The 17416-nt window shown below is 43.9% G+C and overlaps 1 protein-coding gene across 1 annotated transcript in view; it reads left to right on the forward strand.

Moving 5' to 3' along the window:
* The window catches only part of LOC129385649 (uncharacterized), a 44213-nt gene extending 27830 nt beyond the window's left edge, over positions 1–16383 (forward strand). The window contains exons 6-8 of the mRNA XM_055072513.2: positions 9461–9628; positions 15088–15204; positions 15819–16383. Of these exons, the coding sequence (XP_054928488.2) occupies positions 9461–9628; positions 15088–15204; positions 15819–15989 (456 nt within the window). The 3' untranslated portion in view covers positions 15990–16383. The remainder of the gene's footprint in view (positions 1–9460; positions 9629–15087; positions 15205–15818) is intronic.
* Positions 16384–17416: the final 1033 nt, after the last annotated feature.

A 17416-nucleotide genomic window follows, 5' to 3' on the forward strand; every position in this document is an offset into this window, starting at 1 on the left:
GTTTGGTAAGCACACATGTAGTTACTTTGCTCAGTTCCTCGATATCCCAATTTCTTGTTTGACAGCAACACCAACGGGACATCTACGCATATCTATTGCACATGCCATTTTTGCTCGCTCCAAAATCCTTTCGTGGTTATTCATTTAGTACCTGCTTTGCCTGTACTGGCATTGCAGGGGGGGTATACATTCTGTGTAATGTAACTTACATTCAAATCAAGCACACAAAGCAGGGAGGGAATTATCTTTGAAAACTATGCAAACAATTGCAGGCTGAAAAACCTTGCAGTCCCTTTGGTCCAAGGAAAAAACAATGTGAGGCATCACCTATAAGTAAAGGAAATTAATAAACCTTTTTAGTGTAATCTCTTTCTTGTGAGGTATGATGATAGCCTGATATGAATTTCTCTATTCTCTACATGTTTGGAACAGTATATGCTTGAAATAATCTTAACTGAAGAGATTTCCCAGTCTTTTAAATCCTGCCATTGCAGCTTACCCTTACTCTCAGTAATACAAAGCCTTTTAGTATGACTTCCTATTACAAATCTAACTGCCATATTTTGAACATTTTCAAGCAGACCAGCTAACTCAATATTATGGGGATTCTAGCAAACATGTACTTATTTGATTAGTGAATGCACATAAGCAAAATACCGCTGTTCTTTGAGGTTTTCGGGAAGCCAACAAAATGTGTATGGGTGGACACACGACAGCTACTACACCAATAAGCATCGTGGCCAACCAAAATTAAGTTTATTCCTATATGGGCGGGCGCGGCGGAGTGTGAGCAGACAATGGTCGGCTTTTTCTGGAGTCATATACAAAGGAACCCCAACATAACGAATGCACCAAAATCAGCAATTTGGTTTGTTGTACTCAGATTCGACCGTTTAGTCAAATAAGTACATTTGCAAATGGATTGTTTTCCCACGGAAAGGGCCGCAGTCAGAAAACACAAATCTGAATGAGAAAAAAATTTTGAATTTGAGAGTCAGCGACCAAAGATACGGTTTCACGGTGTGTTAACGATACCTTCACATAGGTAGCATGAAGCAAACCCAGCCTTGCTTTCGCATCCACCCTGTCCTCTTTGATACTGCCATACACAGTGGAACGACACCATCATGAAAAGTGCTGGCAGTGGAGGTGAATGCTTTGTCTGTATCAAACTTCAATGCATCTCTGAAACTACAGATTATGCAACCCCGTGTACTAAACACAGGGGAAGACTGTGCACATAATACCACGCCATATCAGCACGTCTAGTCTTTCCACAGGCAGCAGATCACCTCTAGAACAGGGTGTGCAGGCTGCAGATGTGCTCAGCTGCGCTCACAGCCATGGCGCTAGAAAAGAAGACGCACGGACTGGGCCCTTCTGAGGGCCCCCTTAAAAGCTCAGTTTGTCATTTTTTGTTTCTGTAATAGGCTAGTGATAAAAGTGAATTTGCTTCATGCCTATTAAGAAATGTTGTACACATGGTAGAAAAATTATGAAAGTAGAACATTTTATTACTTTTCACCCCTCTCAGTTGGAATATCGTACAAATGCATAAGCAGCCATTTTTGCCTTGTTTCATCTAAGATGTTTTTTTCATGCTGAAAGAAAGGCATGTGTTTAAAAAATAAGCTTGGTTGCAACATGTAAAGGAATTATGTAATGTCACAAGGGTTCCTGAAATCAAAATATATTTGTGATTTCTTTGCGACTGGAACACTCAAAAGGAAAACGACCTTTTAAACAGACTAAAACAAAGCCACAGCACATGCACCCATACTAAGCCAGGGACTGTATCAAGCTGATATGAGAAGACTTTCAAGAAAGAATCTTTCCCGGTTTGGGAAAATTCTTAAAACAATGGTTAATACCTGGCCCCACGCCTTAAATCTAGAAGGAATAAAGTTCTTAAGCTACTCTGTGTTCTTTCTTGAACCCAACAAATGTGCCTAGAAAAATGGGTCAAGTCTACATCTTGCTGCATCTGTGGCAAGGTGTGAACAAAAAACTCGCTTTAGCTGGCTGCAGTGCTCCCTGCGATGAATATTCAGGCAGAAAATTGTTACCCTAGTGTGACTGTGCACCCAAGAAAATAAAATGTGGTAGACTACATCAATGCAAACGGAAAAATCTTTAGTCCATGCTTGCTGGCAACCTGTGTCTGTATTGGCCTCTAGGAGAATTGTGGCCCCCACGTGCTGGAATATTTCCGTGGCATAGAAAACATAGTGTGATACCAGCTATCAAGCTAACAAAAGAGCTATAGGCAATTTTGCTGCAATAACAGTACTGTTTTTATAGCATTCGTTGTGGGGAGTGCAGCTTGCCCCTTTTGCCGGAGTTCTTGCTGAACGGCGATTTATTATCAGTTTGTTATATGTGGAACTTGAACAGCTTATATTTTTGTCTCCTCAATCCACACTTCTGCTGCACTTTTGTCAGCATCTCTACACAGGGTGTCTTGACTGAGGTCATACCAAGTAAGCACGCTACAAGCCTTGTGTGCATCGTTTTCATGACTCTTTCGATGACCAAATTTCATTTTCAGTGACTTTATCAACTAAGTATCTAGCGGCAGCTTGAACATGGGTACTCATGAGAACTCGCACCAGGCTTGGTCAAATACGTCCAGCACTGCAGCACTGAGTAGTGAACCATGCTGTAAGAGTTGGCAACTAAATTGCCACCTTGTGATTGAAACTTTTCATCCTTACAATCAAGGCTTCAATTGCCCAGCCAGCGAGCTGCAGCAAAGGTGTGAACTATAGTCATCTGATGTCACATTCTATGTCATAGCGATAGCAGGTGATCCTTCCAGTGGTGGCCCTCAAGGCCAACAGGCATCCCTTTCTATGCACGTGCTTGTGTAGGACTGGGGAGATGGTGCCAGTTTGTTCTTCAGCATTAACACTGTTCACGCTGTATCAGGAACACATTTTCTTACTCAGTGCAATAGCCCTTGAACCTACATAATTGCCAATGAGTCCTTTGTCGACCAACCTTTCCTTTGCCATGTCATTTCCTTCTGCCTTGATGTCACAGCAACTTCAGCTATATGAATCAATGATGGTGTTTGAGTACCCACACAGCCTTGCAGCTTTCCAACCTGAACATTGCTTCATTAAAAGCTGACATGATTTGGTCTCAGCAGACAGATCAGAGTTTAAAAGAAGCCTTAAACTTCTTTCAAAGTCCTTCTAACCTTGTCAATAATCCCGTGCCTTTTGATGTGTTATTCAGCATTGTCCAAAGCAAGTCGGCTCTTAAAAATCAAAATAACAACTTTGTGAGGCCACCTACTAGGCTACCACTGTCTCTTCAGCCAGCCTGAAGTGTCTTGCAGCCATCAAAGCTGGAGTGCAAAAAAAACGACAAAGAAAAGTGTGGCAGACAAAATGCTCATGGAAATCCATATGTTTATGGACTGTTACACTGACTGAAAAAGATGGTGGCTTCCCAATACAGTCTTGATGTACGTAGCTGTTTCAGTCACGAATAAACAGCCAGTTGCGCAGTCCTGCACAAGCACAGTGTACAGATGCCCATGGATTAAAATTTGTAGTGTGTGCATGTGGTACAGTGTACCACATTTCATGTTCCTGAGGCTGCAGTACACTGGGAAGACTGGTTGCAACTTCAATAGTAGGCCCTTAGAGTATTGCAGCCCTTTGTTCATATTTTGCTGCAGATTGTATCAAATGCGAATGCAAATTGTTTTGCAGGACACGTCAGTTCAGTTCAAGCAATTAGACAGAGTAACCCAAGAAATAGTTTAAGCCTCGAAAAGGTCTTAATACAGTCCCTAGTTTAGTACAGGTTTTCGCCTGATGTTTTGGCTTCTTCTACGGTATAATGCTGTTGCTTGCTAGGTACTGGTGGTGTGATGTGCACACTCTCTTGTCTTGCTATAATGACAACTTGTAAAAAAGATTTTCCTTCCTAACAAACATTTGGATACAGTGCCTGTGAGCTCATCTTTTAACCTGTTTTTCATTTGATCTGTGCATTTACATTGAACGTAAACTAGAAAATATCAGTACTGAGAATCACAAAAGAACACACCTGCGTAACGATTCTGCCGAGATCGTGGGAGTGGTCCAGCCACAGGATGCAACGCAGGTAGAAAGGCCTCCTGAGTTAAAGCAAAATAACAATCGTTGTAAGATGCGAATAAAAAATTTTATTCTGTGAGGCTTTCAGCGTGTATACTAATTACCACATTTGTATGTAAAATAGTTTTGCATAATAGCTGAGCAAGGTTAACGTCTCGCCCTGTGACTGTCAGCCAATGCTACTCATTGCAATGGTGGCAAATATGGCACATCCTTTCAAATGGAGCTTTTGTGGGTTACATGAATTTAAAGGAACTTAGGTTTACATAATACATAACACCTGTGGTTAGAAGGATCTCTTGCATGCAGCACCAATGCCACAAGTGGCACTGCTTAACACTTCCAGGGCCAGACTTAGTACATAAACAATACAAATGTGCAACAATGTGAACAGGTGGTTAGCTGCTGCTATAACTCAAAGATTGCATGCATCATGTAGATGTGAATGCAGCTCCCATCAGGAGCGAGTTGCCCTTTAGTGCACTTCACTTCTCTTCCTCTTTTGTCTTCATTGCATGTTGGTGCCATATGGTAATAATGAACAAAAATTAAGCACTTCAGTTCCCATTCTTGTTTTACTATATGCTGTAAAGTCATCTAAGTGCGCTTAATACTCTTAAGAATGTACTTTAGCCATTTTGTCAATATTTTTCGCTTGGCTTCACTACACCTTAATGTAGTGCAAATTCTAGACAATGCTTACAAAAAAACCTACTCCACACAATAACACCTCCAATTAACAGTACACAGTCTATGGCTTCGAGATGTGTACATACATACTTTATACATGGTTACAATGAAAATATAAGTGGCTGTTCTAATACGCACACTTAGCATACTGCATAACAGTCACCTGGTTCCAAAATGGCTTTTTGTTATCACACATAGGACGGCCACAACTATAAATTTAATTCTGGCAGTAACTTAAGCCACGCCCAAAACCTTCATAGTGCAATCAATGAAAATTTTCGAATTTAGAGCAGTTAGACATAAACAGGGCAAGTAGTTTTAAAGTGTTAAATAATGAACTGTTATGGAATATGGCGGTAGAAGGCCATGCGCCTGAAACATAGGTACTGTTTATCATATAAGCACATTCTTATATTTTTGCTTAGTTTCCTAGGGATTGCATCAAACAGTTTGCTTGTGTAAATTTTGCTACGTGGCTGTATCGTATTAGCCCTTATCTTTTCGCATTTGGCTTACTGCAGCTTTATGCACATGCATAAAGCTACTACTGCTACCACTTTCTACACTGCTACCTACTACCTACACTACTACCTTCAGCTGAAGGCCAAGCACTATGCTGTCCAACATACATGCATTTAACAACACCGAACAGTAGACAGAGAATGAGCAACTCTTTTAAAAAGTGCAGTTCTTTGGAGACACATTGATATATATCTGGAAAACAGAGATTTTTGCTAAAATTATAACTTAATATAATTGGTACTGAGCATAATGCATCTTGCAATAAACTTGCATTTGCCGCACACCATTATACACACTGCGACCTCTGCAGCTTCTCCACAATCTGGCACAATGTGCTCAAGCTGCCTGTAAACCCTGGAAGGGGTCTATGATAGTTTAAGAAGCTTAGCAAACATGAGAAAGACCTAAAATGAAGGTCAGAGAAGCAAAACAAATTTTTAACCATTCCTCTCTATGTTGCTATGAATGTCAAGGTTCCAGCAAATGATGTGTTTGAACTGTGTTTTTAATCGTGCAATACTAGAGAGCACATTTTTGCAATAATAATGTGACAGAGAAGAATGACAGAAACTAACTTAATGAATATTTTTCTAAACTTGCATGAGGTTTTCGTCATTATGCTGATGCACACACCTGCATACCTCTACTGTGAAGTCTTGTTTCAGTTTATTTTATTGTCACATAGTAATTTACACCATACACTTGTCCTGAAATACATCACGTTGGGCTCCTTCAGTATTTTTTGCTTACTGGAAACACACATGCCTATACAGGGCAAGCACTCAATACATGCAAGACTGCCACGGGAATGGCCACTCGAGGTCGACTGTTAGTACAGCGCAAAAGACGAGGACTGAAGGAAGAACACAACACAGGCGCTGTCACACAGAAACATACTCAAGGCACTTTGCGAGATTCTCAGGCTTCTTTCATGCTCTAAAAACACATTATGTAGCACATATTGAGCCACAGATAGCTGCACTGGGAAATTTTCACGTTGCTCTACAATTTTATAATTGAGACTTTTTATCTAATTACATTTGAGAAGTTGATTAATTGATTAAGACTAATTAGGTAATTAGGCAAAATGCAGCAAATCTAAGTATTTCCAAGAGACAGGAAACAACATTACATAGGTTCTGTGCAGCTAGATGGCATATTCATATTTTTAAAAGTTTGCTAGAGTTACGTGGGATAACCTGCATACCTCCTATGGAACAGGTGTCACACCAATCACTCTAAGTAATGCCGCTAAACTAGCCATTGCGCTCAAAACATACAGGGTAAAAAAGCAAACTCTAGGTAAGAGCATACCAAGGCCTCTATTGCTGAAAAGGGAAACTGATGGGAGGCGCCCGATCTCCGGCCATGAAGCTGCTTCATCCTCACAGTTGGCAATGAAACGACCGCAGCCGCAGTCCTGAAATAAAAATGAAAAATTTGACACTACAGTGATCACACAGAACACAAAAAAGCTGGTCACAAGCTTATCTTGGAGAACATCTGCTGCTACATTAGGTTTTGTATATTCGTCAGCTTATTGTTAAACTAAGCTTGCCAATATTTTATATCTTAATGGCTTTGCTCTTTACAAACCAATACCTTTGCCCAACTCATGCACATATGCACTACTTAAGCTATGAGATGTTTACTGATCCCTTACAATGAATGGCTTCTAAGACAAATTATTTCACACAAAAGGATGCATAACTTATGAGTGTTACTGACATTGAATACCAAGGTAGTACCTTTTTTTATAGACAATCGCGAACTTGAAGCACATTTTTCTCACAGATACAGGTTACAGGTTGATCGGTCTGCCCTTTTTTTTTTTTTTTTCACCAGCAACAGAAATCTTGTTATTAATACTCGTGCAATATAGGATGACGCTGTGATGTGTGATATGATCCTGAGTTGAAAAGCGCAACTTCTTTGTGTTAATTTGGCACCTAGAATTCAATACTAAATATCTGTACCCAATAGGCAATGGCACAGCAGCAAAGTAATTAAACATTAAACAAGTTCAGGTATCCAGAGCACAGCGCCAGCTGTTGAATAACATTGCACAAGCATCGACTATATAGATATAACGTAGTAAGTGCACCGCAGGCGTAGTGGCGGCCTCAGCAAAGAACACAGGCATGGAGCGACGCGCCCGTATGACCTATCACCGGCAATGCTATCGCGTAAATTGATATATCTCGTCACGGCACGGGCACCGTTTTCTGCCGGCCGAGGTGCCGGCGCCACTGGTACTCACCTGTTCCGGCCGCCGAGGTTCAAGTGACGGCGTATCCAGTAATCTGAACCCAAGCAGGACACCTGTTACCGCCAAGCAGTACGCTAACAATAAAGAGGTTCTTATACTCTGACCGGCAGCTCATGCGGCGCTGACCCGTAGTGCCGTAGGAAGCTCACCACACGCTTTTAATACCACAAACGCGCCGCCGACATTTCACGCCCGTAGATCAAAGTCGACGGGCGCAGGCTCTACATGCTACGTGCCGCAGTCGCGCACTGCCTGCACAATCAACGACGTGGGCGCGAAGAGACACAGACGATAGAAAGGAGCGTACTGGCAAATCTGCACAATGCGCGCTAAGTGGGCGACCTACTGCACACAATCGCACGGGCTAGGGGATTGGCGCCACGTACGCGCCAGCTAGCAGATACCGCGCACAAAGAAGCGCCGCCGGTTCTCGCTCAAATGATCGCTGTACAAACACTCACACACGCGCACCGCAGTAAGCCCTTAACGAGCCGCCACATTTTCAGGCCGCGGTTAGGCGGCGAAGCTTAGCTCACCTCGCACTGCACGTAACTATTATGGTAGTGGCTTGCGCTTCGGGGATCATGTCGAATGCTCACATCCGCCCAATTAAAGACGCGGCAAAGTCCCTCATTATATAAAATCCTAATTTTTAAGTACACTCGCTTGACTCTGAGCACTCAAGTCGCCTCGATTACGACAAAGCTCGAAGAAACACAGTGATCGTGCAAAATGGTTCTGGACGGTCAACTGTCGCGCCATGTTGTATCGAGACCTTCAACAAGTCATATCAGCGCGTCTCCTCACTTAGAACACATGCACACTCATAGAACATGTAATAATCGTTCAAAGTCACTTACCGTGGAGTCTTGGGGGTTCAAAGCAGTGAGAAACATCAACCACGGTAGAAGAATGTGCCGTCGCTGGTCGAATGGCCGTCGCTGAAAGCTGCTTCAACGGGCGCGCGCGCGCTCCGAAGGCTGGTGTTCCTCCGCGCGTAGTTCCGACTTCGGCGTCCTCTGCAGCACCAAGGCGCGGCTACTCCGAACAGAAAAACAGCGCCGACACACATTGCGCGGGATATTTCGAATCTGACTGCAGAGATAATCCTACTGAAATTGTCGCTGCGGCTGACTGCCTTGTTGGTCATGGCTGAGTTATTCTTTTCTCTGTTTGGCTCGTCTCAATTTCCCCTACGCCACCGTTATTCCTTGAAAACCCCCATTTTACAACCGCAATGCCCCTTCAAATGGGGTCGGGAGTATAATAATGGTTCTAGCTTATTTTACTTCTTCTCGTGGGCGTACTCATATTAAGCTGGGGGGGAAAAATGGCATATCAACTGTTAAAACGCCCATATGGGCTCATTTGTGTTTACAGTGCTCGACTTGTATAAGATTATAAGCGCATTTCCTGTTTTTTTGCATAGCTTACATGATACATTTTAACTGTATAACAAAGATAAACAGCACAAAGGGCTCCATTGCATTGAGGAAAGTACACATCGGTTCCTCGATTCATGCGTTGTATTGCCTTCAAACATCTCACAGACACTAGAGAGAGAGTAATGCTTTTACCACCTTCATGCTGCCTCCGTAGTAATATCAAGACACATTTTTACGACAAGTTTCAGTTGCAGCTCACAACATGAAAGTTAGCCAGATTCATTGTTCGTTCGTATTTTTTCCCAAGAGTTTTCTAGGCTGTTGAAAGGAGTACATAACAATAGTACATATACGTGTGCCTCAATTTCAATGAGATCTTCGCGTATTTTTTGTTTTATTCCTCTTTTTTGTTTTTCTTTGAATGGAGACGCTCGTATTTTTTCAGAATGCATTCATCAATCCCATGCATTTTTTTTCCGCAGGTGGAGTTTCTGCATCTAAAAGGCTCTGCGTACAAAACGAATGCAAGTATAGTGGCGTTTGCATTCCAGATGGGCCTGCTGACTTACAATATGAGCACAACCTATCAAAAGCCGACTGATGCGGTCTATAACGAATGCGTCGGCTTTACCATATCAAGTGTATCACAGGTGAGAATATTTCTGATCGCAAGTGGAAAACTGCAATGGGGTTCACTCAGGCCCGCACGCAAGTTTCGGCTACACACTTTTTTTCAAAGCGCTGTGAAGGAACGTTTAACTGCTGGGAATCTTGAAACAAACAGCTTTATTTTGCTGTCTCTCACGCTTACATGGTGGTCGTAGTTTGTTTTTCTTTGGACTGATGCACAGACGCAGACAAAAACGGTACGTTCTCTGGCGCAACCTGCACAAAGCAACATGTTTATTTATTTATTCCACACTGTTACCGCCTGTGGACGGCCATCTTGCACAGCTCGCACAACCTGTTCGTCTTTACTGCTCTAAAAACAACAGCCGCGTTTACGAAGGGTGCCAGTACGGACGACAGTCGGATGCTGGTAAACAACCTGCGACCCTGTGTTGTGGGTCGTAATATAAGCTGCAAGTAAGGCACGACTCAGTTTGAGGGTTGTAGCGATCCAGCAACGTCCACAAAATAGTGGATCGATTGGGATACGCCCTCACTATTTAAAAGCGAAGCCTTTGTCTGCGAACATCGCCGGGTTTTTGTGACCGTGTGAGCTGCATGGCTGTGTAGTCGGCAAATAGGCCAACCAATCGCAACGGAGGAGTTGTGTGTCACCACCGATGGGTTCGTTGCTTTACCACCGGATGGCTCTGGTCTTCGAACACCTGCGGCCAAGTGCTGATATTAAGGGTTTCGGGAACGATGTCGAAATTGTCCTAATAGGTGACACGAATGCCAAACGTGCAGGTTATAGATGGCTATACAGACAACAACGGCAAGTCAATGACAGATCTTTGTGAGCAACACAACCTTGTTGTCGTGAATACAGGGGCTAAGTGTGACGAGCAGGCGAAGCGGAAAGTGGAAAACCAGCAGTCGTCCAGTGATTACTGCCTGATGAGAGAAGGAGTTCATGATAATTGTAGAGAAGGGGTCATTGACGAGGAAGGGTATAGCAACATAGGGAGTGACCACAAACGCATCATTTTTAAAACCTGATATGCAGTTGGCGAAGAGCGCAAGGGGTTTAAAATGGCCAATCTGAATTTGAACACTGAACAAATTTATTTGTTTATTTTTTTACTTATTTATTTAGCATACTTTCATAGCCCGAGGCATTAAGGAAAGGAGTGGTGAATAAATATATTTGCACAGTAAAAGGGAGAAAAAATACAGTTAAAGAAAGCAATTAAATGCAACGTAAGAAACGGTTTCATGAATGGCAATGTCGGTGATGGCTGCGATCGAATAACAAATATATTCTATGGAGTTGAGGAAGAACTTGGAAAATTGCGAAGAAATGAGTGAGAATATAGTGAGCTTCTAAGTGTAATAACGACAGACATACGGAATGTGAAGCGACAAGTTTCTTCGAAAAGAAAAAAAAGGAAGTGATAAGCTGGGTTACGGAGAGATACTGGAAGCAAACGCCAAAAGACAGAAAGCATCCCGAGAGCACAGGAAGGCAAAAAGCGCAGTTGGCGCAGGATGAAATAACCAGAAAATGGAAAATATACCGGGAGAAAAATCTATGGTTCAACGACTGGTGCAATCAAAGATAAAAGTGAAAGTTAACATTGGTTTCGAGAAATATGGGACAAAAAGAAGGCCGGACATAGACTATATTGGAGCCACATATAAATATTAGGCAGGAAAACTGTAACAATACAAGAACATATTCTAGACTAAGACGGAAACAAACTGGAAGGGGACGCGGCAATTACCTACATCCGAAAAATAACAGCTGAATCTTTGCAAAGCACTGATTAGGTACTTGTTGAGGAAGAAAGGCGCGTAAAAGAGCCCCAGATGGAAAAGCAGGTGGTGCTGACAAACTTTAACGTGGAAGAAAGCCAGATAGAAAAATTCCGAAGCGGACATCCACAGGGCAAAACGCCGTTTCCGTTAACCTGATTAGTGAACTAGGTGCAAAAAGTAAGGAAACTCTGTTGAAACAGTGGGAGAAAGTCTAAAAGATAGACGAATACCAGCCAGTTGAAAGCAATGTAGAATCAATGTAATCGTTGACCGTAACATCCGTTAACCGTTGACCATAACATCGGTAACATACAGATTAGGAATGAGGGCAATTAAGGTAAAGCTGCAAGCATGGGCATACAAGAATTGCAATTTGGGAGATCTTTAGAGTGGCTTCAGAATAGGTAGGTGTTTGGATGATAATTTATTTGTCCTTACTCAGTGTATTGAAATATCAAGAGTACAAAGGAGACCGTAATATGTGGCCTTTTTAGACATTACAGGAGCTTATGACAGCGTGTAACACAGCATTTTGTTGGATATTCTGGAAAGGGGAGGCCTAGGCGGCTATTGTGTGGTGCGTTTAAGAGAGATTTACTTAGAAAAGAGCGTTTGTATTGAATGGGAAGGAATGAGGAGCAAGGAGAAAGTTGATATCACGAAGCGACTCAGGCAGGGGTGCCCTTTATCTCCACTGCTGTTTGTGATGTACATGGTGAGGATGGAAAGGGCGCTAGAAATACGCAATATCATCTTTAATATCTCATACAAACAGGCGGGTACAGTAGTAGAGAAGCAGCTTGCAGGTTTGTTTTATGCGGAAGACATTGTGTTGCTAGCAAACCAGCTATGTGATATGCAAGGTCTGTGGACAGCAAGGCGATAAGTGAAGTCTATAATTTAGCGTCAAACAACCAGGTATTATAGTATTCAATGAAAACACCAAACAGACAGTGACAATACAGGGCAGGAAATACCAAACGTAATGTAATGTATTGCTATATGGACAAACGGAGGAGATAGATATAAGAAACACAGGGAAAAAGCAATAACAGTGAAGGGGAATAGAAATGCGGCCTTAGGGCTAGGGGGATACAATAGGTACGAGGTGCTCCAGGGTATGTGGAAAGGTGTAATAATTCCAGGACGCACATTTGGAAATGCGGGTGTTGGCTTGAAATCAAGAGCTGAAAGAGGACTCGATGGGAGCCTAAGGTCGGTGGGACGCATCGCATGGGCGCTCACGGCATGACTGCAAATGAAGCTCGGCAAGGTTTGAATCAAGGGAAGCTCACAGTCAAATTATTTATGAAGAACGACTGATGACTATAAAAGACAGAAACATCTGTGACATTAGATGGGTGACGGTGAGGACTTTTTGTAGTCCGACAGCACCGCAGTTATTGGCTCATGGACTGCGACAATAAGTTTTCCTCTTCTCGAGCTACAGAACGTGGTCACATCGGCGGCATTGGGTGGCGACGCGGAGAATGTGAACGACGGGTAACGGCCATCGGTCGAAGCGCTGACGGTGCCAAATATGAGTTGTAAGAGCTGCCGAATGGTCTTGGCACGTCTGTATCATGATGCGTCAATACTCAATTGAGCGCATCGACAAAAGCCGGAGATCGGAGCAGCGTAGACACAGGCAAATTATATTGACCGATCGCCGGGCGCACGGCCCGAGCTTGTGACGGCATGTCCAGTCCAGGTGACAGGACGCGTTGTACGTGGCGTCTGCTGAAACAACGGGACTGCGACTTGGTGTCGGGGCCTAGGTACCCCGTCGGTTTGATTAAGGGCCGCGCTGCAGCTGCAGAAGATGGTCGGGGCCTGGTGGCACAGGATAACTGAGAATGCCCACTTCAGTGATCAGCTGGTGGTGGAGAAGCAAGGCTTCGGCAAGTCTTGCTCAAATGCCTGGTGGAGTGAGGGCGCAAAATCTGGAGCAGGCTGTTGAATATGTTGCGGCTGAGCACTAAGGAGAGCTGGCGCGCCACTTTCTTAACCACAAACGCATTTATCGAAGCGAGAAGCGTTGTCTAGTCGTAAATGGCAGCCAATCCAGCCAGACACTGGTCTTGCCAAGAAGGTCGACGGGTCAGTGAGCGCCGCCTCCGCAACTCCTCGTACTTTGGCGCAGAGTGCTTATTTCTGCCGCAGCGTTTTAATTCTTCGCGAGCAGCATGGTAAAGAAGTCGCGCTCTATTTCATTCGTAATATTTTTGATTCGGTCTGTCTCTGACATGGTCGCGTCGACTTTCTTGCACAAATGTAAGATGCCTTCAGTGTACCTCGTGAATGATTCACGCAGTTGCTGAGCTCATTCCTGCAAACGCTGCTCTGCGCGCAGCTTGCGAACAACAGGGCGGCCAAACACATCTACGAAAGAGGTCTTAAACGCTGACCATGTCTCGAAATTCCTTTCATGGTTGTTGTACCAGAGGCTGGCCACAACCGCTAGGTAGAAAATCGCGTGGTTCTGTTTTCTGCCATCGCTTCACGTACGACGACACCACATCGTCCACTTGCTGTAATTCGTGCCGCCGAAAGCAGCATGGGCCCTTGGAGGTGCACACCGGGACACAGGACCGATTTGGCAAGAGGCGTCGGCGGAGATACGTCGTCAGGTATCGTAGACGTTAGCATGCGGGAACGTAGTTCTAGCGTGGTCGTTCTTAGAACACCGAGTATTGGCCGGGGACGGGGAGCGGCTGTCGCAGTGGTCAAGCAGAATCAAGAAACTCAGCAGGAACGGCGAACCCCGTACCCATCCCAGCGCTGATCACGTTTCCGTTTCCGGTCAACCGGTAAGGCGCTTGCAGGTACCAGACCCGCGAATTCTCTAATATCTCAGACGGCGGGAGTGTTGGCGTGGACTCTGATTACACTGTACTAGCAGTGTCATGTGAATCCCTCTCCCGTCGCCAACAGAGCAGGAGAAAATACTGTGCCTAAGAAGATGTGCTGAATAGTCAGAAACTATTTTCCCTTAAAAAAAGAGATGCCTTGTAGCTTCCTGTCAGATCACTAAATCATATAAAGTGATATCAATAAAAGTAAACTTTCAAATGAAGAGAATACTTCGTTATGTTCGCGATATTACAAGCGCAGTTTGGCTAATAAAACAAAAGGTTCTACGAATTACAACTTCTCTCTAAGCATCTGAAGATGGGTATGTGTTAGTTCAGTATTGGACAATTCCATGGATGTCGAGATGACTGCTCCCGACTCCCCGTTTATATTGGCGCCTTGGATTTCTAGTCTGCGAGAAGTGTAGACGGATTATGCCTCCATTAAAGTCGAAGTACAGAGAATAGTGGCTACAAGGAATGCAATGCTTGATGCAGACGAAGGGGTAGGCTGCATGGAAAAGAACTGGCTCAACCATGCCAGCAACAATGGCAGAGAGCGAAGACTGCTGGATTCGTAGGTCCTTCATTTACTTGAAGGTGCAAAATATAATCTATATTTTTTGTTCTAACTCGCAGACAGTGAACACTGTGCCGACGCTAATGGTGTCGTACACAAGCTGGAAAGTATTGTCCCGACCATGGGGTCCACTGTTTTGACATCTCGCGGCATTGAGATCGTAAAACTATTATACTCTACAACTGATTCGGAAAAAGTTCATATAATGGGAACACTGCAGTGAACCTTCGTGCTTCCATTTCACCTCTAGGCGTGCGAGCGACAAGACGTGGAACTGCAACAAGAAAAGACCATGGCTGGCATCGGTAGTGTTCGGGGGTCGACTTACTTCTACACCTACGAAACAGCGCGTACGTTAAAGTCCAAGGTGCGTTCTATTCCTGCTTTGCTGAGACATTCGTCTGCGAAGGCGCCACACCTTCGGTATTTCACGCGAAACATATCCATCGCTCGCTTCACTGAATGTAGCTTAATGCTGAATACGAAGTTACCCTGCAGACGAAGTGCCGCTTGATCAACTGACGAAAAACGGGAAAGAATAGCAGTGGAGCATATTGCTTAGGTTATGACAGCTCAACACGGAAGACAGTCATGGCACAATACGTGGGTAGATTTTGGGTTTTTTCTTAATTATCTTCTCGACGTGTTTCATGCATAGCATTTCGGGAAAAAAAACGAAGAACGACGTCAATATATCCACAACAGGCGCCTCGCTAGAAAGTGCAACAGCATGCGGAGTTGGGTCCACAAGCAATGCATGTTTAAAAAGTCAATATCCACGAGGCGCTGCATCACTAATTATCCAGCAAGCGCCGCAGTAAACAGTGGGAAAATATTGCGAGAAACATTAGGCAAGGATATATGAACTAGACAGTGGTCGAACCCTCCCTTGGTATACGTACGTGTTCCCTTGTTCAACTATTTGCACAATAATTTTATTGCCTCTGCAGTACTAACTGTGTGCAATTCATTTTCACTCAGGCTGAATTGACTATGAGCAGCAAGAACAGGGACCACAAGTTCAGTTGGTTCTTGCTCAACGTGCACCTAACCGACGTCACTAAGCGCTGCTTCACTGGAGGTCCTTTCGAACGCTTGAAGGAGTTCAGGAAGTTCTACTATGAGCACAGTCAAAAGTTGGTTTCAGGATAGGCTTCCACGTCACAAGCAGTCTCCGTTGACATCCTGAAGATTGTGAAGCAGTATTCACTGCTTATTTAGCAAAAACATGGTCGGCTTTTTTTTTTGCATAACAGTAAATACAAGTCATGCTATTATTTTCGCGTTTTGTGTACTTCACGATGCGCGTTTGTGATGACTTGTGTACTAAGTCTCACTTTTTCCGCACATTGTCCGCAGTAATGTGTGTACGAGTTACAGAAATCTCAACACTTTTGATTAAACGAAATTGACCACGGTGCGGTTGAACTGTGAGGTAAGCTCAAGATCAGTATCAAAAGCTTAAAAGGAAACATGTAACTTTCTATTGGAGAAGTACTAGTGTGGCACCTCGATACGCCAGACAAGAAATACGCCACAGTATTGTATTTCAAGGACGATGTTCTTGAGAACTATTCACATGCCTGACACGAGGTTCTAATACGCCCGAGACATTTCAATGCTCGACAAAAAATAGAGGCTCACCATCCCGGCCCGGCGACAGTGGAAGTCGAGCCGTGAGCTTGAAAACCGCCACTGCAACTGCTGAGGTGGCGTGGGCTTTAGGGTAATCGTACGCGTAATTTAGAGTAATGGTAGTAATGGCAGTCTAATGCCGCCACTGGTCGTACTGCCGTTACTTCCCTGGTACTCACGGTGCTCCTCGGGAGTTCTGAGTATGTGCTGCCTATCCATAAACGTGCTGTAACAACCTTAAAATCAGTGGCTATGGCGTTGCTTATGTGTGTATATATATATATATTCTGAGGAAACCCAGATCACCAATTGCATGATTCAGACGCTTGTTTATTGCGCTTGCTCGTTATTGAAATGAATGCCATTCTGTATTTTATATGAGTGAGAACGTACGCACTTTTTGCTTTCCTTCGGTGAGTGAATGAAGCCTGCTTCACTTTCGCTGCGGGTCGACCAAGTATTGCACAACTTCCGGGATTGGCCTACAATTTTTTCCACTGAGAGGGACACGAGAAGGCCGACAAGCGAGAGCCTAAGCGCTCAGCTGTGATAGTCATCCGAGTGTCGTTTCTCACTGCTTGCATTGCATATTACAAAAAAAAAGAAAAGCTTTACAGATCTTTGTTCCCACACTATCATTGTACATATTGCAACATTTACGCCCAGAAACAGAGTATTGTGAAAGCCATCACGAAGGAACAACCAAATTCATTGTTTTTTTTTTTCTACATCAGTCGCCTCCGGATGTACTCGGGAGGCTTCGCTGAAGACATGCGGCACTGAAGGAAGGTACGTACACAAATACACACACCAACGCACGCACACAAAGAATGCACTGAATAACTGCCCAAAATAGAAAATGTTACCCAAACATCGACTTGCACCGAGACTAAAATCGTTAGTTTGTGGCAGTGTAAACCACTTAAATCTGCTGCAGATGACGC

The sequence above is a fragment of the Dermacentor andersoni genome, chromosome 7 (genome assembly GCF_023375885.2).
Source record: "Dermacentor andersoni chromosome 7, qqDerAnde1_hic_scaffold, whole genome shotgun sequence".
Lineage (NCBI taxonomy): Eukaryota > Metazoa > Arthropoda > Arachnida > Ixodida > Ixodidae > Dermacentor > Dermacentor andersoni.